Source organism: Lepisma saccharinum, chromosome 1 (assembly GCF_977018435.1).
Source record: "Lepisma saccharinum chromosome 1, izLepSacc3.1, whole genome shotgun sequence".
Classification (NCBI taxonomy): domain Eukaryota; kingdom Metazoa; phylum Arthropoda; class Insecta; order Zygentoma; family Lepismatidae; genus Lepisma; species Lepisma saccharinum.
The window spans coordinates 168333908-168361880 of record NC_139229.1 but is presented as its reverse complement, the minus strand read 5'-3'; the positions used below and the strand labels follow the sequence as shown (position 1 = coordinate 168361880).

General features: G+C 34.6%; 3 protein-coding genes across 3 annotated transcripts; all 3 read left to right on the top strand.

Moving 5' to 3' along the window:
- Nucleotides 1–308: 308 nt before the first annotated feature.
- On the top strand, nt 309–4432 carry LOC145987000 (uncharacterized). The gene is made up of 6 exons (XM_083121465.1): nt 309–458; nt 1249–1375; nt 1985–2184; nt 2373–2576; nt 3444–3595; nt 4232–4432. The coding sequence occupies exons 1-6, from the start codon at nt 309–311 to the stop codon at nt 4251–4253; spliced, it is 855 nt and encodes a 284-aa protein (XP_082977591.1). The 3' UTR covers nt 4254–4432.
- Nucleotides 4433–4682: 250 nt separating this feature from the next.
- LOC145986998 (uncharacterized) lies at nt 4683–6991 on the top strand. The gene is made up of 3 exons (XM_083121462.1): nt 4683–4860; nt 5952–6035; nt 6665–6991. Exons 1-3 carry the CDS (start codon nt 4711–4713, stop codon nt 6989–6991), a joined length of 561 nt encoding a protein of 186 aa, XP_082977588.1. The 5' UTR covers nt 4683–4710.
- A 6338-nt stretch (nt 6992–13329) lies between these two features.
- LOC145989966 (uncharacterized) lies at nt 13330–23484 on the top strand. The gene is made up of 2 exons (XM_083125521.1): nt 13330–13395; nt 21773–23484. The coding sequence occupies exon 2, from the start codon at nt 21789–21791 to the stop codon at nt 22848–22850; it is 1062 nt and encodes a 353-aa protein (XP_082981647.1). The 5' UTR covers nt 13330–13395; nt 21773–21788; the 3' UTR covers nt 22851–23484.
- Nucleotides 23485–27973: the final 4489 nt, after the last annotated feature.

Below are 27973 nucleotides of genomic sequence, written 5' to 3'. Positions count from 1 at the left end.
TGGAGAAATTTGAATACTCATATTTAGAGGCCAGTGACAAACCACCACTCTTTCATTCAGCATCACTGAGACATTAAGAATCAACTTTGTCCATGGGAGCTTCCGCAGTAATTACATTGTTGGCTGTTCTTCCTTTCATTTTGAGGGAAGTTATTCCTGAAGAGAACGAAAAGTGGCAGAACTTTGTTACTTTATTGAACATTGTTCAACTTGTCCTGGCACCATGTATTACGGAAACAACAATTGGACAACTGATCTTAATTTCAATACATCATATGATATTTTGCAACTTATATCCTAATGTTAATATGACACCCAAGTGCCATTACATGATTCATTTTCCACGCCAGATGGAAATGTTTGGGCCCTTAAGGCATCAGTGGTGTATGCACTGGGAAGCACAGTATGCAGCCTTGAAAGACAAAAAGTACAAAAATTACAGGAACCTGCTGAAGAGTGTATGTGTGTATAGTCAGATGAGGCAGTGCTACTACCAGATTATCTGTGGGGGGCGTAACCCTAACTTTTTGAGTTCTGGTATACAAACCAATAAAGCAAAACAGCTGAGCCGGAGAGACTTTCCAATTTTGGATAGATTAAGTCAAGAGGATGTGATTTACACTTACAGTGAGGTGCAAGTTAATGGACATCCCTACAGAGGAGAAGTCTGTATTTGCACATCAGGATACGAAAATGAAGTGGACTATCCACAATTCAGTGTCATATCAAACTGCTTTGTTGTTGGTACTGATGTAGTTTTTCTTTGTAACGATTGCAAAACACTTGATTTCAACAGACATGTTAATGCTTATGAGCTGGCTGTCCTAATCGATGAATCTCTCCATACATATAAGACTTTGGAAAATAAGTGGCCACTCCCACTTAGAGATTCACAAGGTTCCATTTTTCTCACTAATAAATATGGACATCTAAGTGATGCCATGTAATTGAATAAGCAGAATGGGATATTCACATAGGGAAATTTAGGAGACACAAATATACAAACTGTTTATACTTTGATATGTTCCTAATAAGTACTAATTTATCTACAAGACTGGTTTGTTGCAGTAATTTTTTCACATTCACATCTAATTATTTTTCAGAAATGTATTTTTAACCTCAATTAGCAAGGTTAGGATAAAGTAAGAAGATATGTTGTTACCAATGAACTGTTACTTCTCCTACCAATAATAATTTATGCCAAGGACATATTTTTTTTTAAAGATTATTATTGTTCCTGTCTTGAAGGACAAGCGAGGGATTTTGAGAAAGGAGTGCAAAGAGTGTGGTGGAGATGAATGTGCTGAGTACGAAGCAGCAGAAGAAAGCATGTCTTGCAGCTATTGTGGCTGCCCACCAACGAAACATGCAAAAGGTATGTATTGCTATCTGCAACAGCAGTTGTTTCATTGCCAAACACATATGGGATTTTGTATTTTTTCATACTGAATTTATTTCGGTCTCATTGATGCTGACATTGTTTAAAGAAATTTTAAAATTGAAATATCTGTATTGCTCATTTGTAACAAATAATGACAAACAGATATGAATTTATGTGTGTAAATTTTGGAGAACCTGGTACAGCTTCCTTACACAGCTCTAGTGGCTTTACGTTTAGGTGATGTGATGGTCCCCTTGTTAGACAGAAAATAATTGTGCATATCAAATCAACAGTTTTTGTACGCTTATTTTTCTCTTTGTTGCAAGAAAAAAAAAAAGATTTTCACTTTCTTTTTGTTGTTACTTCACATGAATCATTTCTAAATATCTATTTCTGTGCAGGAATCCTTTTAATTGAAAATCATTTCTATATTTGTGGAAATCATATGCACATTTTGCAGATGAACATGAGAGATTCCCTCTAACTTAGTTCCTTAACTATAACTTCAGACATGAGAATTTTAGTAATGAAATATGGTATGTGCATTCTCTATGTCTGTATTTTATGTGAGTTACATAATATTTATTAATTTTGTTAAAGAAGTTGCTCCCAAGCAAGAAGATTCCAACCTTCATCCTGTGAATTGCGAATCAAATGCAAAAGAAAACGCAGAGGCTGATGTTCAACAGGATGAAATAGTGGAGGTTCATACATCCCAGTTTGATTCAGGAGATATATGTAAACCCAGTTCAAATTCAAACCTTGGCCCCGTGGATGCAGGATCTCACCAAGAAAGTAGGAAGGTAAGAAATTTATTTTGGAATGTTTAATTTGATAGTGAGATGAGAGCATATGTCAGAGTTTGGTACCTAAATCTTCTCTGTAAAAGAACCAGTATATTGAAAACTTACATTCCACTTTGAATAGTAAGTACTTTTACATGTAATTGTGTCTGTATGCATATGTAATATATTTTCTCCATTTGAAATAGGCATATACTGTTCTCAACTTCAGTACCCTCATGAGCAAAGTGTTGAAGGATGTTACATTTAAAGTACACTGGAACAGGTTTATTTACAAGAGTGCTCTTCACTTCAAGAAGTTCAACCCCACCACAAGGAGAGATTATTCGGATATTGGTGAATTCATGATCCTTCAGTTTCCCAATTTATCAATGACTGGAACAAAACCATGGGTAAGATCACTGTTCTTTACATTCAATTTACCGGTAATTTGATTATTTAAAAAAAATACTTTCAACTGTGAAATGCCCATTTCAGTTTTTACGGAAAAATGGAAAATGATGCACACTGTAATGTAGGGTTATACCCAGACTTCTTTTTTGGTGTAGGGAGGGCAAAATCACCTTTTCAGGTGTCAAAAAAACTTATTTCCAGAAAGGGGGGGGGGGGCAAACAACACTTTTTCATGGGGTCAAACATCTTTTTGGAGAATGGGGGCCACTGATCAATGAATATATATTTTGAAATTGTGGAAAATGCTTTGTTTTGAGTTATTTTATTTCAGTATTTTTCGAGGTGATTGTGAACTATTGATTTTTCGTGAGGTGGGGGACGGGGGGCAATAGGGCCCTTTAACCCCACAATGAAATTAATATTTTGTGTAATAAATGTGGTTTTAAATTAGATTCACCAATGACTGGAATGCCATGTTAAAAACCAATTTTCAGCCCCAGTTCAAAGTGGTTATCAATTTTAGGTCTTTTATAGACTTTGCCCTACTATTGAGATCTGAAGAGTGCAATTAATTATAGATGGCACAGGTAATTGAATTGTTGAATTTCATATTGAAATTTAAATTCATTGAATTGCAGTTTCGTAACATGTATTGTCTTAGCCCATCCAGCATGAAATTTTGACAGTGAGGTGCTGGAATACTTGAATGATTATTATAATAATGTATACAATTTTTGATAAGATTGAGACTTCACTCCTAAGTGACTTTTGAATATCTCTTAATCCTGTGCATACCAATTCCATACTATAATAACAGTTATTTTGACAACACCTATATCATTTCCCTATATTCACTTTATTTTCAGTCCATGTTCTACAAGTCTTTATCACAACAGATAAGGAGAATAAGGCTTCAAGAAAACAAATCAAGCAAATCAAGTTTTCCGGAACCAAAGAAACAAAAAGTTGGCAATACTAGTACATCTTCAACTAAACAATCAGTAGGACTGGGAGAAAAGTAAGTATAATAATTAAGTGTTCTTTAAACAATTTCATATGTACATAAGTTGTTTAATTGAATGGAAGATGTTAGTATCTTATTAATGGCCACAGAATGGGTTGTCGGAGCAGGAGGTCAAATGCAGAGAAAGGCGAAAGAAGCAAAACTCAAGTGTGGTATTGTTCATTGTGGTGTGGTGTGGTGAAATTTGTAAGAAATCAGGATATCATTTTTATATAATACATACACAAAAACAGACTGCACAAAGTGAAAATACTCAACAAACCAACCCCAGAACAAATCCAGGTGTTCTGACACAAATCAGGTAACAGTGGATGTGAACCTAGATACAAATATTTGTAAGAAGAATCTTAAGGAGTTTTACAGTGGATATTAAATGACATTTAAGCTTCATTTAGGAAACACATCACTTTGGAACCAATAGGTTAATGAATTGCAATAACTTGAATATAGATTTATCAGCGTAAAAAGACATAATAGTGACTAGTACAAGTACAGAAGTTCCTTTTTCACTTGAATGTCACATAGAGGTTGTCTTGAATTGTAATTGGAGCTATCACTTCCAAGTTGTTATTTCTGTTTAAGATATTTTACTGTTGTAGAACTGCTGAGAGTACTTTATTTTATTTTCAGCTTAGCACGTTCCAATGCCTAGGTGCCATTAAACACAAAAGACGATCCTTCTGATGACCTGAGTGCACTTGCTAAGGAAAGTTCCAGGCAAAATCCTTATGTTGCAAAATTAAAGTCACTCCTGCAAGTCACTTTCCATAATAGGACAGTGTTAGTAAATGAGAAACCAAGTAGTGAGCATTTCACACTTGCTCCTTGCCTTCAGGAACTCAAGTTTGTAAGTATATTTAATTGTCCTTTCACCAGTTTATCAGTTAATTGTTCTATTACTTGCATTCTCTTGCCTCATTGTCATAGTTATAACCACCTGGCTTGTATATTTATGAAGTAAATTTAATACTACCAAAGGTGACTGCTACCTAAGTATGTGTCAGAAATAATAGTTCAGCACAAAAGCAAACAAGTCAACAAATATTTTGCACCTGTTAAAATTATTTCTGTGGCCCGTCAATTTCAAGCTCATTGTGTATCTCCTTTCCATGCTGTCGATATTTTCTATTCTATTTCAGTTCCTGTATGAGATGAAACTGTTGTTTGGCAATGAAAAGATGCATGAAATGAAACAAAAACTGAAGGAACTTGCATCATTCATTGTGTCAATTTATTGTGGACAAACCAGTGATGATTCTGTGAGTACCTACATATATGTATTTACACACAAGACCTTGCATATTTCTTTTTTTTTTTTTTTTTTTTTTTTGGGGAACACAGCATTTGACATTATACATTATTAATTTTTGGATTTTTGAAAAGTGAGATATAAGCAATTTGATATCAAGGGCAAAATCTAGAATAAATTCCTAAACGCGACGTTTTAAATTTATTTACAAGCCCAACAGTTTATGGAGTCTGCATTTTCCTGAGAATTATGTAAAGCAATGTAGCATAGATTCCGAACCCAAATGTGTGATGAGAAAGTCTCCAAAAATCCAAGTATGCATGTTGGTGGGAATTGTAAAAAAAAAATAATTTCTTTTTCACTGAACTTCCTGAGAATAATCCAGAATGTTTCTTCAGTGCTATGAAAGCTATTTGAGGTGCTCTATTTAACATTAATATTGTGTATTTTTTTAAAACCAGATAAACTTAATGTATTGTGCGTTTCACAAAGGTGAAAATAAGAATTTCCATTCTAACAGCACATTCATTATCTTGTGTAATAACTGTGTATATTGAACCAAAATTTGAGATTTTTATGTTTTTGTATTGGAGAGGATAATACAAGTTCATGAATAGAAGAATAACATGCATTATCTAAATTAATTGTGATTATAATTTCCTCTTTCGTCTTATTATAATTTGCTAATATTACCTTTAACTTATTGCATTTGGCTGATACAAATAAATTATTAAAAGTAATAACTGCCTGATTAGCTATATAGCAGAGTGGCTGGGGACAGTTGGCAGGAGTCCCTTTTGGCTAAATTCTCTTTGAAACAATACTCATCAATGCAGCAAAACTTGCCAAAATAAAAGTCTGACTGCTAAATAACAAATCATAATATCACCTTTATGGCCATATTACCCTCTCCCACTTGGTTTTCGTCTATTGTTTCCTACTCAGGGACTTCCAGAACTATCACCTTTGCTACTTTTACAAATGTCATTATTGTTGATTACATTGGCATCATCTGTCCATCAACCATGTCAAAAATATGTTGAATAAACAAAATGTCTGGTATGTTTCATGGATAATTAATGTTATTTCTTTCTTGTGCAGCAACTACAGATGATAAATGGGTTTCTGGGTCTGTGGAGAGAAATGCAACACAGAGAAGAATGCCTGCTTCTGCGATGCACAAAGGTGAGTGCATACAAGAAACTTCCAATGTTGTTGTAGTTTGCATTAGTTAGTTGGCATTGCAAACCCAAAACGTTACTAAATTTGCCATTGAACTAAGAAAACGTACCTCCCTGTTGGCTGAGCACGTGATTTTAATTCACTGTCTTTCCCCCAAGAGTCCTTAATTGAATCAAATTTCTACCCATAACTTAGGCTTTTGGGTATTTTTTGTTTATTCCATATTGTATAAGCATGATCACATAAAAATATAGAGAGTAATGTATAAATCTGGAAAAAAATGAACCTTAGAAGAAGTTTTCATGGACAGAAACTGCTTTTTTAAAAATGGTTTCATTTTGTTATATGCAAACACTTTGTGTACATTTATATTTATAGTTGCAATTTGTACATTCATATTGGTTATTTTTCAATTATACTACAGCATTATCTTTTCACTGAGTTAGTGTTTATTACTCCCAAGTGTTGTGTGTTTTATATTGTAACATTATAATGAAGTTTTTTTTTTAATTAATATTTTGTCCATTTGAATCACACATACGGTCTTAAAAGAATTACAGTTAAGTGTAATGTTATTAATATTTTGGCTACTAGGCATTTTTTGGATGATTTAAATACATATATATTTCCAGGATGTATCAACTTTTCAAGGTGCAACAAAGGGTTTCGAAAACGAAGCACCCTACCTTGCACTGCTCATGGAGGGAAAGGAAGTAAAAGATGTGGTCCTCGTTGCAGGTTTTTTCAAAGTGAGGGACGAAGAAAATCACTCCAGCCTGCTTACATTTTTACTTGCACTTGTTGGGGCATACTACATTCTTGAAGTAGATTACCCCAAAGCGTGCACCCCTTTTATGGCAGTGTTGGGGTTTATTTTGTTGGGACATAAATACAAAATGTCTCAGAGGGCAACAATTTTCTGCCAAAAGTTTGCAGATTGGCAAAGAGTGAATGTGTAATTTGTAGCAATGTATGTATGTGTGTGTATAAACATATAAATGGAAAATATAATCTTTGTCTTGTAAAAGAGCTTTTGGTATCATTTATCTCTAATCTCTATCTTTGTCCATTGTCAAAGGCTTCCACTAATTTTTCAGTGCTGGTGTATATAGTTAAAGAATGTGGTTTTTTTTTTACCTCCTCTTTGACAGTGTGTTTTCAATTCTGTAGCATCACACAAAAATTGGGTTCACAGTTGAAAGTTGTTGCTTTTTCTCCTTCAATTGTCAAGTTAAATGTGAGTCAACTGTATTTTTATGCTAGAAACTAAGTATAAGTACTGAAATGCGATATATCTCATGTTGTGCAAGAAGTGTTTTCAATGTGTTCTGAAAGTGTCGCTCAAGTATTTTCACAAGACACTTCTTACACACTTTTGGGACACTTTTACATTGGAAGCACTTCTTGCACACTTCTACAACACTTCTTTTGCTGCACTTTTGAAACACTTCCTTCTTGTACACATTTAATGTGTACAAGAAGTGATCAAAAGTAGTTTCTAGGAAGTATTCCAAAAGTGTGCATGTCTTCATACCAAGTCTTTTTCATTTGTTAGTAGACAGCACAAAGTGTTTCATAATTCTATGAAAAAGTTAATTATGAATATTGTAATGTAATCTCACGTCTAGAACCTTAGATTCAGTGTGTGAAATGTCACACACATAATGCTGGAATGCCCCTAAAGCGATTGTATACTGTATAAGCAACACCATGACGCAGGAATGGAACATACGGTGGTAACTTGTACCCCTCACATTTTTGAAGGGAGTGGATCTACACCTAAATCCATGTATCTAAATTGGATCCCTCGAGCGTGAATGCAAAAATAAACAAACCAAGGTACGACCTATCTAAAGTTGTATACAAAGAATTGCGTTACAAAATATAACGGCAATTAGTAAAAATATTCCTACTTTCAGGAGATACTGTGGATCCAGGAGAAAGGATTTAGTCCACTGGAGGGAAAAAGAATGTTAGCTGTACTTCATGAACTGGAGATGAAACTTTTTATGTAATTTTTTTATAAGCTATCCAGCTTTTGTTATCTATATATTCACTGCTGGTCAAAAGAAAAACGGACACTTGAATTTTCTTGTAATAACTCATAAATGCTAATTCGAAGACTAACTACATTATTAGAAATATATTCAATAGAAAACAAACTTTGAAGATGTTCTACATACATTAATAAGTTAAATTAGAACAGAAACGAAAGTTACAGAAAACTACAAAACTTCGCGGGCCACAGTTTGGACATGAGGGAATTTTAAAATTTCCCCCTTATACTCGGTACGTAGGATTCCATTGAAAATGCCCTAGAACCTAGAATCCGATTCGAAGAAATATATGGAGCATACAGGGTGATTGCCGAAGGAACCTGCTTTGATTTCATGGTGAAACCAAATACTCGCGGGTCACAGGTTGGGCACCGCGGGACATTAAGTATTTCATTATTCCCTCGTATACGTTATTTTGTGACATTTCAATTCGGTGCTGGTTCCCTAGAAGCAAGAACATCGTTCGAAGAAATATTTTGACTATACAGGGTGATAAACAAAGGATGTGCTTACGACACCCTAGATTATCAGATCTTCGCGGGCCACAGTTTGGACATGAGGGAATTTTGAAATTTCCCCCTTATACTCGGTACGTAGGATTCCATTGAAAATGCCCTAGAACCTAGAATCTGATTCGAAGAAATATATGGAGTATACAGGGTGATTGCCGAAGGAACCTGCTTTGATTTCATGGTGAAACCAAATCCTCGCGGGCCACAGGTTGGGCACCGCGGGACATTAAGTTTTTCATTATTCCCTCGTATACGTTATTTTGTGACATTTCAATTCGGTGCTGGTTCCCTAGAAGCAAGAATATCGTTCGAAGAAATATTTTGACTATACAGGGTGATTAACAAAGGTTGTGCTTACGACACCCTAGATCATCAGATCTTCGCGGGCCACAGTTTGGACATGAGGGAATTTTAAAATTTCCCCCTTATACTCGGTACGTAGGATTCCATTGAAAATGCCCTAGAACCCGATTCGAAGAAATATATGGAGCATACAGGGTGATTGCCGAAGGAACCTGCTTTGATTTCATGGTGAAACCAAATCCTCGCGGGCCACAGGTTGGGCACCGCGGGACATTAAGTTTTTCATTATTCCCTCGTATACGTTATTTTGTGACATTTCAATTCGGTGCTGGTTCCCTAGAAGCAAGAATATCGTTCGAAGAAATATTTTAACTATAAAGGGTGATAAACAAAGGATGTGCTTACGACACCCTAGATTATCAGATCTTCGCGGGCCACAGTTTGGACATGAGGAAATTTTAAAATTTCCCCCTTATACTCGGTACGTAGGATTCCATTTAAAATGCCCTAGAACCTAGAATCCGATTCGAAGAAATATATGGAGCATACAGGGTGATTGCCGAAGGAACCTGCTTTGATTTCATGGTGAAACCAAATTCTCGCGGGTCACAGTTTGGGCACCGCGGGACATTAAGTTTTTCATTATTCACTCGTATACGTTATTTTGTGACATTTCAATTCGGTGCTGGTTCCCTAGAAGCAAGAATATCGATCGAAGAAATATTTTGACTATACAAGGCGATAAACAAAGGATGTGCTTACGACACCCTAGATCATCAGATCTTCGCGGGCCACAGTTTGGACACGAGGGAATTTTAAAATTTCCCCTTATACTCGGTACGTAGGATTCCATTTAAAATGCCCTAAAACCTAGAATCCGATTCGAAGAAATATATGGAGCATACAGGGTGATTGCCGAAGGAACCTGCTTTGATTTCATGGTGAAACCAAATTCTCGCGGGTCACAGGTTGGGCACCGCGGGACATTAAGTTTTTCATTATTCCGTCGTATACGTTATTTTGTGACATTTCAATTCGGTGCTGGTTCCCTAGAAGCAAGAATATCGTTCGAAGAAATATTTTGACTATACAGGGTGATACACAAAGGATGTGCTTACGACACCCTAGATTATCAGATCTTCGCGGGCCACAGTTTGGACATGAGGGAATTTTAAATTTTCCCCCTTATACTCGGTACGTAGGATTCCATTTAAAATGCCCTAAAACCTAGAATCCGATTCGAAGAAATATATGGAGCATACAGGGTGATTGCCGAAGGAACCTGCTTTGATTTCATGGTAAAACCAAATTCTCGCGGGTCACAGGTTGGGCACCGCGGGACATTAAGTTTTTCATTATTCCCTCGTATACGTTATTTTGTGACATTTCAATTCGGTGCTGGTTCCCTAGAAGCAAGAATATCGTTCGAAGAAATATTTTGACTATACAAGTCGATAAACAAAGGATGTGCTTACGACACCCTAGATTATCAGATCTTCGCGGGCCACAGTTTGGACACGAGGGAATTTTAAAATTTCCCCCTTATACTCGGTACGTAGGATTCCATTTAAAATGCCCTAGAACCTAGAATCCGATTTGAAGAAATATATGGAGCATACAGGGTGATTGCCGAAGGAACCTGCTTTGATTTCATGGTGAAACCAAATACTCGCGGGCCACAGGTTGGGCACCGCGGGACATTAAGTTTTTCATTATTCCCTCGTATACGTTATTTTGTGACATTTCAATTCGGTGCTGGTTCCCTAGAAGCAAGAATATCGTTTGAAGAAATATTTTGACTATACAGGGTGATAAACAAAGGATGTGCTTACGACACCCTAGATTATCAGATCTTCGCGGCCCACAGTTTGGACATGAGGGAATTTTAAAATTTCCCCCTTATACTCGGTACGTAGGATTCCATTTAAAATGCCCTAGAACCTAGAATCCGATTCGAAGAAATATATGGAGCATAAAGGGTGATTGCCGAAGGAACCTGCTTTGATTTGATGGTGAAACCAAATCCTCGCGGGTAACAGGTTGGGCACCGCGGGACATTACGTTTTTCATTATTCCCTCGTATACGTTATTTTGTGACATTTCAATTCGGAGCTGGTTCCCTAGAAGCAAGAATATCGTTCGAAGAAATATTTTGACTATACAGGGTGATAAACAAAGGATGTGTTTACGACACCCTAGATTATCAGATCTTCGCGGGCCACAGTTTGGACATGAGGGAATTTTAAAATTTCCCCCTTATACTCGGTACGTAGGATTCCATTTAAAATGCCCTAGAACCTAGAATCCGATTCGAAGAAATATATGGAGCATACAGGGTGATTGCCGAAGGAACCTGCTTTGATTTCATGGTGAAACCAAATCCTCGCGGGCCACAGGTTGGGCACCGCGGGACATTAAGTTTTTCATTATTCCCTCGTATACGTTATTTTGTGACATTTCAATTCGGTGCTGGTTCCCTAGAAGCAAGAATATCGTTCGAAGAAATATTTTGAGTATACAGGCTGATAAACAAAGGATGTGCTTACGACACCCTAGAATATCAGATCTTCGCGGGCCACAGTTTGGACACGAGGGAATTTTAAAATTTCCCCCTTATACTCGGTACGTAGGATTCCGTTTAAAATGCCCTAGAACCTAGAATCCGATTCGAAGAAATGTATGGAGCATACAGGGTGATTGCCGAAGGAACGTACTTTGATTTCATGGTGAAACCAAATCCTCGCGAGCCACAGGTTGGGCACCGCGGGACATTAAGTTTTTCATTATTCCCTCGTATACGTTATTTTGTGACATTTCAATTCGGTTGGAGTACTCTAGATGCTAGAATATAGTAGGAGGAATGATGTGGAGTATGCAGGCTTATAGAAAAATGTTGTAGTTATGAAATCCTAGGTTGTTTTTTTTGCGGTGGTTTTTTTTTCCAATTTACCCATTACAATTGCATTTGTATCCGTACGTGCATAAATTTTTGTAATATCGGTGACTTTCGTGTATTCCCACCCCTCTCCCAAAAACAAATAGAAATTCATAAACTGCTATTTGCATAATTTTCCGGCTCTCTTTAATTGGATGGCTTTTCTTTACACTCCTGGCAACCCTGAGCCACCATCTATATCCTTTACTTCAGTTGCGTTCAGGTCGCTTACTTCTCGTTTCAATTCGGTGCTAACTTCACGGACGTGAGAAAACCACTCAAGCAAGTAAATACGAGTGGAATTAAAAAATAAGTTATTGTAGAAACATAACATCACAGATTAAGTTATACACACGGAACTTGGCCCTTACAGAACAGTATATAATATTATTACCATTTCATTAAAATTCCTGATTTTTTTATTTTATTTTAAACAACAAATGATACGCAATTACAATCAGGAAGTTCGATTTTGATACTGAATGCAAGCCTGTACTGATGTATGAAATGAACGGAATTTGGTTCGCGTTTGGCGATACTTCTTTATCACTATTTGAAAAAAAGCTTTGATACGTATTACGCAGTGATTTCATACAATGTTAAATTACGATTTCATTAACTACAATAGGCAACACTTACCGCATCCCCAAAATAATATTCTAATGACAAGAATTAAGCAGATTGGTCGGCCGGATGAAGCTACTTATCCAAATTAGAAACTAAATATTGTGTAAATGAAAGAGTTGTAGAATACGTACATTGCTGGTACTATTTGTAAATATTACACGTATTCTACTCACATTCTCGAAATAAAATTTAGTAGAAAAAAAGGTTCGTGAATATGGACACGAATTTGACTTCAGCCGGTTCGCGAGGAACAGTAGAAACACAGAATACTGGAGAGGCAATTGGATCCATAGAACACATGATGTTTGAATGCATCTTTCATCAACACGAAAGAGACATACTCATTGCAAGATTAACTCAACTGAAAATTCCAACACCCACGGAACTAAATACACTTATTTTTACACAAAACCCACACATACTAAACAGCATTAGTAAGTTTATAAAGAAATCCCAAATCACTATATAATAAGGAAAAAAAACAAACAACAACATGGACATCTAGGTAATAAAATGTAACCCTGTGTATATAATTTGTCTACATTTTTTGTTTTTTTTATCCCTACCAGGGCACAAGATACCCAGTAAGAAGACTCCTCGGTGTGCCTCGAAGGAGTGAAGAATAGTAAATGTTTAACTATACTAACATACCCAAACTGTGTGATCGTCTAGAATCAACTAACAGAACTACCCAACACACAATTTAGATCGAAAAAAAAGAAAGAAAAAAAAACGTAATAAGAAAAGTGAGAGTCTGAACTTGGCCAAAAGTCACCAAAACAGGTGAAGGCCATTAATGAAACCAAGCAAGCAAGCAAGCAACACAGAATACTAACTACGGTCAACCAATCTCCCATTAGACTGAAACAGCCAGTTCAGCTAGTTTGCTTTTTGCTTCACTGTTGTTGAGCTTAAAGTACTGTAAAATAGTAAGTTTGTTTTTATTTCTTCTATTTTTTAAAAATTTAATGGTCTAAATTATTAAACTCATAAAGCGTATTGCGTATTAACTTAATAATTAATACATACTAACTTATAAGGGTAAAAATTGACGTTGTTTAGAGTAGGCTTACGAGTACCCCAGCTTTTTCAACACGTCTTTCGTTCAGTACCCAGATGTAGTCTTTTGCTATAGGAAAATAATGCTGACTTGGTAAAAATTTACTATCCTTCGGACACCTCTATTTTTTTGGTTTCGTCAATTTTTGACATTGATACTTACGTATCTGCTTCGCGGAACATTCCTGAAGGTGTATTAACGTTGTTTTGATGAAATTAATTGCAATTTTTCACATTACCAGAACGTCTTTCTGGTAGGTGTTTTTCCTTGCCTGAGACACAATATCGCGAGTACACCTTCCTACATAATTGCGCGTCCGGCTTCTCTTTTGCCAAATTTTTGACATTCGAACTTACGTATCTGCTTCGCGGAACATTCCTGAACGTGTATTGACGTTGTTTTGATGAAAGTAAGAGCAATTTTTCACCTTACGACTACTTCTTACTCCTACATTTCCGTTTGCCTCACACACAACATGGCGCGGACACCTTCGTAAATAATAACGCGTAGGAATGACGCATCGGCCTTGTTTTTTCTCGATTTTCAATTGTTATGCAGTGTTTCAACCTTCGGAACCCAAGAAATGCCCGTCGACAAACTTAATCAGATCTATTTCTTTTTAACTTTATTTTTCGCGTTCTGACACCAAATTTTAACTATGTATCCCAACCTAACTGAACTAACCTATCCACGCACCAATGGTTCGTGGGGCTAGCGCCAATGGTTCGTTGGACTATCCGAGAATGGTGTGTGGGGCTACGAATATGTTTTTCGAAACCAATTTTTAACTATTGAAACCTTTGCGTGGCCCTACTAACCTATCCACGTGCCAATGGTTCATGGGGCTAGCGCCAATGGTTCGTGGGGCTATCTTTTTCACTATTGAAACCTTTGCGTGGCCCTACTAACCTATGCATGTGCCAATGGTTTTTGGGGCTAGCGCCAATGGTTCGTGGGCTATCTTTTTCACTATTGAAACCTTTGCGTGGCCCTACTAACCTATCCATGCACCAATGGTTCGTGGGGCTAGCGCCAATGGTTTGTCCACACCCAGCGCAAACTTTACAACACACCCACCACACGTCATTCTCCAAACCCTCGATCCACAGTTCTAACTCTCGTCGCAAACGCAGGCAGTTCGAAGCACTGGATACCAACAAAACACAATCACGACACGTCATGATAGTCACGACGGTGTATGAAGGTGATGGTGTATGAAGGTGTACGAACTTCATGGTATACGCAGATGTACGCGCCAAACGCTATCTCCGTCGGAGAATTAATTTTCAACGAACAACATGAATTTCAGCTATGAAACATTGCAACATCACACAAAACACCTTCTCGATGTTTGACAATGCTACAGGAACTTATTACGGTTGTAGTCTCTTCTGTACAAATAAATAAATGTGTCCGAAGGATAGTCAACTAGTACCAAATAGGTCTATATAGAAGGAGAGAGAACCACCCTTTCTTCTATAACTTCTGCTTTTGTGTAGTCTTCCAATACCAAAGCCAACATATTCGGGTCTTTGTTGCCGGTCCATTAAAATAAATTAAAAGGTACCTTACAGAGGGTTACAGAGCAAGCAAGAAGAGCGTTTAAGTAAACAGTAGCCTAGCCAGCATTTAAATATAGAAAAAAATGACACTGATGCTTAGCCATTGTTTGGCTCTCCCCCTACAAAGCAAGCAACACAAAATGAACAAATTACTGTCAACAATATAGGTACCATACAGTACATCATATCATATGATATGATATGATTTATTTCATTCCTTTGACCATTGTACAGTGGTTGTTTTCCACACATGGTATGGAACATGTCAGCACATTACAGTTAATAATTATTTTCAAATAGGTACAAGTGTGAAGATATTATACATAACATTTAAAAAACATTGATTACATTATAATTGATTCTCCTTGTTCTTGCTGTTAGCTGCAAGGTTTACAGTAATTTACATACATATAATAGATAAGAAATCAATACATACATATACATGTCCTAGGAGTTCATTTAGGATGTTACAATTTGCAATTTATTGTCAGGTACTCTTTAACAGAATAAAAACAGTGATCTAATAGGTATTTTTTTACATGCTTTTTATATGAGGTAGCTGATTGTATTATTTTTATGTCACTTGGAAGGTTATTGAAACAGTGAACAGCCATGTATTTAGGTCCTTTCTCAAATCACAAAACATTTTAGTGAGCTCGTGTCCAACATTATACTGTATTATAGCTATTATGTTAATTATTGTGATTCGCTCTAAGTACCAGCGCTTCATAATCATGTACCATTAGCATTGTCATTGACTTACTGTGGTACTAGCACATGTCCATGCGCCAGCGTATCTGTACTACCAGGAATTAGAGATCTTTTATCATCTTTCCAACTGAGTGACTTCTTATTTAACTCTTCTGTATAAATTTCATGTTTATGACTCCTAATAACATGCTGTTTATGCAAGCACTCTTTTTGATTGAATAAGCAATTTTTATAGTCCTCAAATTGGATTTCTTTCTTTAATACAGCTTTTTTAATTCCTTTCAATCGTTTGTCTACCTTATCATCAGTTCTATATGCATACATTTTACTCCTTAACCCAATAAATTCTAACATTGGTTTGCCATTTAATTCGTCTTTCATTTTTCCAATTACTTTTTTATTTTTTTCACTATATAATTCGCTATCCTTAGGATAATCACTCGTATCAAATAAATCAGAATTATTTTTCATAAAAGTATAATAATCGTGATTTTTGAGTTCAAATATGTATGCGTCGGTGTCTACGTATAATAATTTTATATCAGTATCAAATTCATTCTTTAATATATTATAGTAAAAATCATACATTAGAGCTTTAGATAAATCTAGCACAGCCTGCCCAATATAAATAGGTTTATCAAATTTAACTGATGTTTTATAATTATGAACTGCAACCAAGTATTTACTAAAAATGGTTCTAGACTTAAAATTAGGTTTATTTATTGCTTTCTGGACTTTATTGTCATCACAGTATAATTTAATATTTTGTTGTTTTCTAACTGACTGCATAGATTTACCAAATACACTATTAGACATTAATTTCCAAAAATCTTTTTCAAAGTCATTTTTTGCTTTCTGTCGCTGTTCAGTATTAAATTTAATATATGGGGCAATAAAATCAGATTGAGTAAATTTAATTCCTCTGTGAATTTTTGTTATTTTCATTCCCAATTCTGTATATAGTTTTAATATTTTATAGTGAACAACATAATTCTTTTTATCATAGAAGTGACATAGCAACTTTGGTACTTTACCACCTGGGGGTATTGCATTCTCGGGTGCAAGTGGAAGGTCATTGAACTTATTTTGAAGATCTTTTGGTAAAGATAAATCTACTTCTAATAGATAACCAGTTTTATCATCAGAATTTAAAATATGTGCAGCAGAGCGCCCAGTAGGGCTAGCACTTCGTGTGCTGCTTGTTAGTGACTTTTCTAAATTATTTAATTCTTCTTCAGTCATCCATTTAAAATTCTTTTGTGGTAATTTCTGTGATAATGAGTGACCATATAAATTATTCATATCATTATAGTGAATTTGTGTGTTCGTGTCTGCTTTAGAATATCTATTGGAGCACTGACTTATTCCACCTCTTATTCCTTTTTCGAAAAACAGATACATTTCATAATCAGTTAATTGTTTTAATTGAACCTTGGTATATTTAAGCATACAATCCCAAGCTAAAGCTGGTGTTGTATAGTACCAAACAGGATCTAACCCATATGAACTATTTAATCCTAAGTCTCTAAAATTTTCAAATACATCTGCTAATAATAAAACGTCTAATTTTAAATATAAATCATGCCATTCGCCTAAATATTTAATTTTTAATTTATTCCATACTTTTTGAGCATGGTCATAGTCACTCCAAGAAATATTTTCTTTGGTTAAATTAGAATAAAATTTTTCAATTGCTGGTAATTTTGTATCATTAAACTTAGCGAAGCTGTCCATATATTCGTAAGCATAAATTCCTTTTCTTATAGTTCGATTATCTTGCTTCCTAAATATTATATTTAATTCTTCATTTGAAAAGTATTTTATTATTTCTCTTAGCTGTTCCGGTACTAAATTCGATGAGAGATTATCTAAACTGCTGGCTAAAAATCTAAAAGAATCAATAAATCTTAGTTCAATTAAACCTTCATTTGTCCTCAATACTTTACTAAACGAGATATATTTTTCTTCATTATTTGGAATTAGTTTTAGTTTTGATTTAGACGACCACCCAGCGTCCTTTGGACTTAGCCCTCCGGGGGCCTCCTCTCCCAGATTTTTTATAAACAGATGGCAATCATATGAGGACAAGTTATGAAATAAAATTGGAATAAAAAGTGGTTGTTTGTATTTTAAATTACAATTATTACAAGCAGCCCCTCTGTATTTTCCAGTAAAATGATCATGATCTCTTACTTTTGGATTATCTTTGGTAAATTCATTATTACACAAATAACATACTGTAGCTGTTAAATGTTTAATTTTTATTTTGTTTGTGAATTTCATATCTTCATTTTTCTTTAATAATTTTTGTATTGTTATTGCATTTTCAGTTATCTTATTTATAAAGCATTTATCAGCAGTTTCACACTTATGTATGTGTAAAGGATTTTCTATGTTTCCGTAAACGCTTTTTACATAAAGTCCATAACTACAAGGAATATGAAGTTGTATCTTATTGGTATATGATTCACTAGGGTTTGGTTCACATGTCTGAATTGGCTTTAAGATTGATTCAAAATCACAGTAAATTACATATGGGTGTCTAAGCATTCTTTGAAAATTTTTAAATGATATTGTAGGTTTAATTTCTGTTCCATTTTCTATAATTTTAGATTTTGGCATAACAGGCAAGCAGGTTTCATTGTTATTACATATTACTTGATGTTTCTTAACAGCTTCTTCAGTTCTAGCACTATAATTTAAACATCTTCTGCAGAAATATTTTTTATTATTATTAATTTTTAATTGGTTATTTAATAAACAACTTAAATTTTTATCCAACAGTAATGGTTTTTGGTGCTGTTACCAAAATAAAGCAGGTCAATATTATTTTCAAACTCTTGTTTTTTATTATGATATAATGGGTATATGCTACCATTTTCATACCCAAATACAGTTACATTAATTTTATTCTTTGCTTCAAATTTAGGTATCTGATCAATAGTAACCGGATATTTTACACAATCAAAATCTAAGTTATGATTAATGTTTTTATATTTCGATGGCCTTTCTTTATTTTTTACTGGTTCCTATAAACAAGATAACACACTATATTTAAAGCACTCATTATCAACATTTTTAACATTAATACAAGCTTGCTTAGCTTCTATCCATTCAGGTAATTTTATATATGAACTTCCACTTAATGGTTTATATTTATTAATATTAATTCTTAAATTGTTTATTCTGCTTATAGCCCAGCCTTTCGCTTCTAATTCATCACATCTGGCTATAAATAAATCTCTTTGTGTATCCCAGAAATTATTAAGTTCTTCCAACGATCTGATTATTACATTAGGTAGTTGAAACTTATGAACCATTTCATGTTCTAAATTTTTAAAATCACATTCTAACTCTAAATTAATTTTAATATTTTTATGAATTTCTAAAGCATTTTTAATAAGATTATTCGCTTTATTCTTAATTGAGTCCATATAGTAAAACAAATCAGAATCTCCTTCTTTATTGTTATGTTGATAAGTTAATAACCTACCTTTAAAAGCAACTTCAACTAAAATAAAATCAGGTTCAGGATTATGTTTAGCTTTATGAAGCTGTATCCTTGTTTCTTTAATATACTTACCACAAACATCACATTTTATTTGTTTTATTCTTTTTTCTTTGGAGGTGCTATTATGTCTTGATCAAATGGAAATAAATCATTATTTTTTTTGTTTTCTTTTTCTCTTTTCCTTCTTTCATATTGCCTGATTATCTGTATAATCAGATCAGCTTTTTTATATCTTGTAATATATTGTATTTTTAAAAGTTTTGCAATGTTATATAATTCTGGTAGTTTAAGTTTATTTAAACGTTCTTCCATTTTAAGACAACCAATTTATTATAAAAAAAAATATTCAATAAACACCTACCCCCTTATTATGCAATTTAGTTTTTAAGTGTCTTTGATAGTGTGTTTTGGTATAATATCTTCCACATTCACATAACAAACGTTCATAATTTGAAAGTATTTTGCATTGTTTACATCTTCTATCAACATATTTACCGTTGTAAAATTCATCTGGATGTTTAAATAGTAAACAAACAGAACAACGAAGCGCAGCGAGACTACTTGAAGGATCAAGGTTGTCCATTTATTTCGGAAAAGATATTTTCAATAAAACTCACCGAAGGTGCTAAGCGGGCAGCCGCAGCTTGACCGCGCCTAATCTAGCTAAAGTTATTATTTTATTCTCGTGTTCTTTAAATTGTGCGTTCATATTTCTAATCATAATTCTTTCAAACTCATTGGTTGCAGAATCTTCTGATCTGTATAAACCTTTCATTCTTCTTTGAAATTCAGCGATCTGTGTTGTGTCAACTTGATTCATTTATTTATACCCAATATTTTTTCAATTTAGAAATTTATTGCAAATTAGGTTTACAAATAAAATTGTATTAAATACCTTGACATTTTGTTGTACAATTATTTATGTATGCTATAAAATAAACTTAGATAATAAGTAATATATGTAAATCTTAGAAATTATCTCTTATTTTATTTTCCCATTGATAAGATTTTTTTATAAAAATCTTTTAACTTTACCGTTAATTATATTTTTCCCTTCAGGAATATTAACTATTTGGATTTTTTCAATATCTTTAAATGTTGGACCTTTTTTACTAGTTTTCATTTCTAATAATTCTTTTTTAGAATATTCATTAATACCTTTCTTCTCAAATATAGGTTTAAAATCATCTTGAAACTTTATATCTTTTAAAGTTTTATTCATATATCTACTTATCTTCTTATTGTCTTTTGTTTCTATTATCATCATACTAAACATTTTGTTCATTTCGTCTATACCACTTTCGTCATTGTGTTTAGATGCTTGTTTTGTTATAATTTTTTTATATTCCTGTTCTCGGGCTAATAATTTATCAATTATTTCTTGATTTCTAAAATTGGAGTATTTATATATTTCTTTAGTAATATGTGTGTTACTCAATGCTTTAAAAAATTTTATTATCATTTCTTTATATGAATCTGGAAGACGTTTTAGGTTTTTAACACCATTATTGATAGTTTGAATATTATAACCCGATTCTTCAATTAATTCTTGTAATTCAGGTACATTGGTTATTAAATTATCTAAACCTATTAATTCACTCTCACTGGGGGTAAATAATTTGATTTGTTTTTCCATTTATATATATATTTTATTTTAGAATATTTACCTTACCACATTTCTTTACCTTACTATATTACGGGATTTCTTTACCTTACTATATTACTGTATTACCTTACTATTTTGCAATACCATACCTTACAGTATTACTGTATAATAAAAATACATAAATATACATAAATAAAAGATGTCAAGACCGATTACTCCAGATGAATTTGTTAAACTTTTAAAATCTTATAATTTCTTAAATAATTCAATTAATTCTTTTTGCAACAAATATAAAGTTAATTCTAAAACTGTAGTAAAATATTTAAAAGCCAATAATATATCCTATAATCAAGAAGGAGTTGTTAATTTACCACCCCGAGATAATTATGGGCGTTTTATGTTAAATTTAAAGGTTAAATCACAAATTATAGTAAAACCTAAATCTAATACAAATAATGAAGCTGGGTTAAATAATGTAAAATGCAAGGAAGTTAGATTTCAAGAACCATTGAAAAAATGTCGATCACTAAAAGACTTGAATAATCTTTAATTAGTTTAAATATTCAGTTTCATAATTACAATTTCTCATTTGTGTAATTTTTGAATTTCTTATACTAGCCAGAAAAAGGGAAAGGCTGTGATTTAGATGTGGTGTAGTGACATTTTGTTAAAATTTAAGATTCTAAATTTTAGACATGGTGCTATGGTTTTTGTCATTGCAATAACTTTTAGGTATCATATTTTAGATCGTAAGACTTTAGTTTTAGAGATAAATCCCCTTCTACCAGTGAAATTGATATCTCCATATTATACTGCCTGTTTTTCCTGAGGTAGTTTATAATTTTTTCTTTCTCAGGTCCAACCTAGGCAAGATGGGTTTTTTTGATGACGTAGTTGCCAACTACAAGAAAGACAACTTCAGGATTCTAGAGTTTCTACAGTCTAGACCACCGAGTACTCCACAAGAGGCTGTGGCCCCCATGAAGGACTTTAATGTGGTTCTTTTCCGTGACTGTGTCATTCACAATATTTTAGAGCAACGCCTGGAGCTAGAGCCTAGCACTACACAAAAGTTGATTGAATTTTTGAGAGGGGACTTCAATGACATCACCAAACGAATCACACTTCAAGTGATGATACACTACACTAAGATGGATGTAGAACTCCAATATCGTAAATATCTTATTCGCGGTGACATGGATAAGTTACCAGAAGCTGAAAGATTAACAAAGGCCAACTTTTTTGATGAGTGTATAGAGTCATTTGTGACTCATGCAAATATGGATTGCGGAGTTGATGGAGTAGTGTGGTTATTGCCCGAATATACAAAGAAGGACATTCAGAATGCTCTCTGTAGCAAAGCAATGATAAGTGCATTTGAGGAAGCCATGAAAAAGCTGGACAGCACACCCATTCCAGATTTTGGCAAAGAAATTGCTAATCTGAAGATATACGGTGTTAAGAATTTTGCTCCCTTGAGGAACTTGCGTGGAGCCTGCTTAGTAGATGGGATCCTGCTTTGCATCAACAATTTGGCGGGATATGAAGGAACTGCTATTAATAAGGCTGACATGATAACACTTTCCGCGCATGAATGTACCCATTTTTTAGGACGTCTTATGTTCAATGATTTTAACTTTTCAAGCCCAAGCAAATGTTTGAGTGATGATTGTCAAAAACGACTTGATCAAGTTCTTCCAGATACATCCTTAGAAATGGGACGGCATACAGAGCTACTTTTATTTGAAGGGGTCCAACCAAACTGGGATGCATCCACAGAAGAAGTCGCTACAATATTTAACACCCGTTTGCATACCTATACAACCTATCCAATTATTAGGTCAACTGAGCGGAAGACACTAGGCTTAAGAATCCGTACACCTGCTTCTCCACCATTTGGAATCGATATTGAAGACAAAGACTACTTTTGCTAGTTTTATTGTTAAGTGGGACAACACAGCTCCTGTTGGAGACTTTAATATTGTTTGAAACGAAAGCATTCAACAAGCGTTGCAAATCGCCAAGCAGTTTGATTAACGGTTTGCAAATAATGAGTATGTGTACATTAGGTATAAATGAAATATCTCTATGGGTTCTGGAATACAATACTATATGTACAAAATTATGAAACTCCTTGTGTGGGATTTGTGTGATCCTTGAAAAAGTCTTCTGCACTTACATAATTAATATTGTTTGTAACCGGGTTTGTGTGTGCATAAATTCCTGATTGGGATTTGTCTTGAAAGATAGGGGTGGCAAACCCTACAATTGTTTTGGTTTTCTTGTATGTTGTGTTACGTTGAATGAAGGACCATTGCACCATGTTTCAGTACATTATATCATTTTGAAACTCATGTAATATATCTTCAAATGATTTGGTAGAGTAAACAGAACATTTGAGTTGGAAGAAGCTATTTGAAAATAATTATGAACTATGGAAGTGAAAGATATGGATGTATAAGATATTCCAAAAACACATTTCCAATGCATGGTATATCCGGAGCATTTTTTGTTGTTGTTTTGACGTCTACTTTCTTGATGATTCTAAATATAATATTGTTGAGCTAAGTTAGTCTGTTTATTCATTTTTGTACCTGACGAATTTGTAAATGGATTCTGGATGTACAGGTGATAGACCAGCAACAGCTGAACCTCGCCCAGCAATAAAGTCCAATTCAATTCAATTCAATTCAATTCATAGTAATTCTGAAAATTCAGCTCTTTTCATGTCCATTATAAGAATATTGCGATAAGCAAAGTATATAATTGTGATTTAGAGAAAGTCGAGACGAAGGGTGAGAAAAAAAATATCCTGGCCAGCATGGGGGTCGAACCCACGACCTCCGCGTTATCAGCATTCAGCATGGCTCTAACCAACTGAGCTAACGTGCCTACTTGACGGCAACACTGGATTTTAGCATTGATGCAAGCGGCAAGCGCCATAATGAAATTAATCTTTATTGAATCAACGTTCTGAAGAAATATCGCTTTTTTCGATTTTCGTAATTTAAGTTTTACGTTATAATCGTTGTTATCGTTTTTACGTTATTTTCGTTTTACTCGATTTTCGTTATTTTTAGTTTTCTATCGTTTTGACAGTTGGCAACTATGCTTGGAGAAGATGGCTGCCTTTTTGTTTACGCTGTCAGAAATGATCGTGGTTGTTTTTTAGGTTACAAATAAATATTTAAGTAATGTGCAGAATAGAATTTTATTTCACACGGTAAGGGAAGGTATAAATTATACAGTTTTATTCACGGGTTAGTTACATTTTCCTTGTTTATAAAAACATTTGCTCACAGAGGTGAGAGAGATTGAAGTTGTGTCGGCCTTATCTGCGTTTTGCCGTTTGCAAACACTTGAGCTGAGATAAAAATTTTCCTTGTGATTCATAACACAGTTACAAATCATATCACCATCAAGCCCAAAGTTCATGTGGCATGTGGCATTGACAAAAAAGTAAACTTTCTTAATAATGGTATTAAGACTATTTTCGATAAGCATGCCCCTACACGTACTGCACGAATAGCCAAGAAAAAAGTACCGTGGGTAACCGACAATACCAAACTATTAATGAAACTTAGAGATAATGCTCTCAGAAAATATAAACTGACGAACAATCCGTCACATTGGGATTATTATATAGAACTGCGGAATTTCACCACGTCGGTTATAAGACAGGAGAAGAAAGCCTACCTCTCGTTCCACATCAATAGAAACGTTCATGATTCGAAATTAATGTGGAAAGAGATAAAGAAATGTGGCATTTACGGAAAGGTGGAGCCGAGTGTCCCACACTTTTTAAATGATCCGCATCTGTTAAACACCCACTTTATTGACAGCGCCAGTCCCTCTAACCAAGAAACCGATCTCATCCTCGAAGAGTGCGAACGCTTCCTTACAACTACATTTACTGAAAACGGTGACACCTTCTTCTTTTGACCCGTCAAAGAAGTAGAAATTGCACAACTCGTGTCCAAAATCCATTCCAATTCCTGTGGCACAGACGGCATAAACCTAAAAATGATAATTCTTCCACACATTCTTTCACCTCTGACTCACTTGATAAATTTCTCGTTAGATAAGAACACCTTTCCCCTTGCATGGAAGGAGGCTAGAATCCTGCCCTTACCGAAGAAACGACACGTGACCGACATGAACGACTTACGACCAATTAGTATATTACCTGTCTTATCAAAAGTTATCGAGAAAGCAGTGTACAAGCAGATAGAAAGTTTTGTTACCAAAAATCAAATATTGCCTGCAGTACAGTCTGGTTTCCGACCTTCCCACAGCACCGCAACGGCGCTCATGAAAGTAACAGACGACATTTTACAAACACTAAACAAAAGTAAGGCTGCAGTCTTGGTGTTGCTTCACTTGTCCAAGGCGTTTAATCTTGTATCTCATCAGCTACTCCTTTCAAAAATGAGTTACTACGGTTTATCGCCGGGAGCAATAAAATTGTTCCAGTCTTACCTTACTGGGCGAGTGCAATCGGTGACGCTTCCCTCAGGAGCTACATCGACTCCCCTTACGATACCCTCAGGGGTTGCGCAAGGAAGTATTCTAGGCCCTTTTCTATATTCCCTCTTCACCGCCGACCTACCCCTAAATGTACGACACAATGTACCTCATTGTTATGCAGATGACACGCAGCTGATGATGCCAGTAGACCCCAAAAATGCAAAACCAGCAATTGGTCTCCTGAACCGTGACCTTCATGCTATTTACAAATGGTGTAAACGTAATGGTCTTGTAATGAACCCCTCTAAATGCTGCTTTACATTAATTGGTTCTAGCGCTGCCTTAAATAAAATTCAAATAAATGGGTTATCAATTAATATTAATGATGAGAGGGTCCCACACTGCACAACTGTTAAGAACTTAGGTGTGATATTTAATGAGAAACTTGACTGGCAAAACCACGTAACGTCTCAGAGTTCAAAAGCTTATGGTATACTTAGATCACTATATAAATCATCGCACTTACTTTCGACTGATGTTAAATTGCGCCTTATGCAAGCTCTAGTTCTTCCAATTTTCGATTACTGTGACGTTGTTTACGGTGTTAATTTAACAAAAAAGAATGCTAAAATTGCACAAAAAGTACAGAATTCTTGTATACGTTTTGCATTTAGCTTGAAACGAAGGGATCACATACTGCCTTATTTAAATGACGTTAATTGGCTGAATATGACACGACGCAGAAAACTACATCTGGCCTGCACAATATTCAAAATTCTGCAAACAAAAACACCCACATACTTATACGACAGACTCCAATTTAGACACGACATACACAACTACACGACTCGACACTCTAAGAAACTTAATCTGGACAGATTCTCAAAATCCATATTCCTGTCATCCTTCAAAGCTGCTTCTGCATATTGTTGGAATGCGCTGCCACCAGATGTTACCTCGTGTGCGACATATAACAGCTTTAAAAGGGCAGTAACAAAAGTACTTCTACATGAGCAAGGACAAATCCTCAGTACACATGATTAGATTCAGCATGCTTACGTTGAAATCAAAACAAAAAATGATCAGATTCGAACCCAAGATGAACATTTTGATGTGTGTGAATGAGAAAAATTGTTTTTTATCTTTTTAGTGTGTTAATTACTGAAAAGTGAAAATGTAATGGAATTCGTATGTTATAGTAGTAATTGTATTTTGTTTGTTTTATTGTAGTAGATTTTGCGGGTTAAGTGGTAGAGCAGCCACAGGCTGAACTTCGCCCATGAATAAAGAAATTCTAAATTCTAAATTCTAAAAATACACTAAATAAGTCTTAACTTTGTATTTTGCTAATATGTTCTATTGAAGCAAGCTGTGTAATTGCATGTTGTTGCCCCCTTCTAGTTTTACATGTGTAACACTGTTGTACTTATAATATGAAAGCTATGTATGTAGTTTTTAAAGTTATCTAGTTGTATGGGGTAATCCTGTAAGTTTATTAACCCAATTTGAAAACTTAATAGCATGTTGAAGATTGAGGCATTGATGAGAAATACCAATATCTGTGAAATGAAGTTAGGAATAAATAAGGTTTAAAGGGCATTGTTAATGTGCATTGATTTCAAGTTTATTTGCTTGAATATTGTATATTATTTGGAATTTTGTCATTATTCATACCAATTTTGTGGATTCATGATAATGTGCATACAGCTTTATTATTTTTCGCTGTGAACAAGGCTGCTTATTTTTGTAATTGAGGCTTAATTTTCCCTGTTAATTTACTAATTTCTCTTATGCTGTATATTCATCCAGTCTTCTATGCTGACGATTTTCATTTATTCAAAAATATATTTACTAGCTGCTAATTTTGCTGAAATAACTAGAACTAGTCCAGAATTTCTGATATAGAGTTGGGCTAATCCATAATGTTTGAAGTAAGCTGCTTGGCTAGTTATGAGGATTAGGTTGAAGATGTCATTTGTACCTCCATACAGGATGTTTGTTTCTTGACAGTTACCTAGGTTTAGTGAAATATAGATTCCAAGAAATATTTTCCACAATGAAATAGATACGAACATAGTTCAAAATTAATTATTCTTTTATACAGGGTTTCTATAAATTACTTACACAAAAGTAACAGTTAATTGTGAAGAATGTGTATTTGTAACAGAAATGTTTTATACATCAATGAATACAGCATATCTTCATATTTTCTCTACAAGTGTTCAATATGTGATCCTTTCATCACACTGCAAATGTCCCAGCGGTATTAGATTTCCTGCCAAACCTTTTGAAGCATGTCTGCGTCGATGGTCGCAGCTGCCTGCGTTATTCGGACCCATAGCTCATCGACGTTGCTGGGAAGATGGTGGGAACAAATACACTTTCTTTATGTAACCCCAGATAGATGAATCCATGGGGTCAAATCAGGCGAACAAGGTGGCCATGGAATCGTTCCTCGACCAATCCAAGTCTGTACTTCACGATTGAGGTAGGCGGTTACTTCTTTAAAAAATGCAAATCAGCACCCACATCTTCACGCAATTGTGACATTAGATAATTCTCAAGCATGTCCAGGTATGATATGCCTCTG

Coding starts and splice junctions, on each gene's coding strand:
- LOC145987000 (XM_083121465.1), top strand. CDS start 309: ATGACACCCAAGTGCCATTACATGATTCATTTTCCACGCCAGATGGAA. Junction 459..1,248: donor ACAGGAACCTGCTGAAGAGT/GTATGTGTGTAT, acceptor CCTGTCTTGAAG/GACAAGCGAGGGATTTTGAG. Junction 2,577..3,443: donor TGACTGGAACAAAACCATGG/GTAAGATCACTG, acceptor CTTTATTTTCAG/TCCATGTTCTACAAGTCTTT.
- LOC145986998 (XM_083121462.1), top strand. CDS start 4,711: ATGCTGTCGATATTTTCTATTCTATTTCAGTTCCTGTATGAGATGAAA. Junction 4,861..5,951: donor GACAAACCAGTGATGATTCT/GTGAGTACCTAC, acceptor TTTCTTGTGCAG/CAACTACAGATGATAAATGG. Junction 6,036..6,664: donor TGCTTCTGCGATGCACAAAG/GTGAGTGCATAC, acceptor ATATATTTCCAG/GATGTATCAACTTTTCAAGG.
- LOC145989966 (XM_083125521.1), top strand. CDS start 21,789: ATGGGTTTTTTTGATGACGTAGTTGCCAACTACAAGAAAGACAACTTC.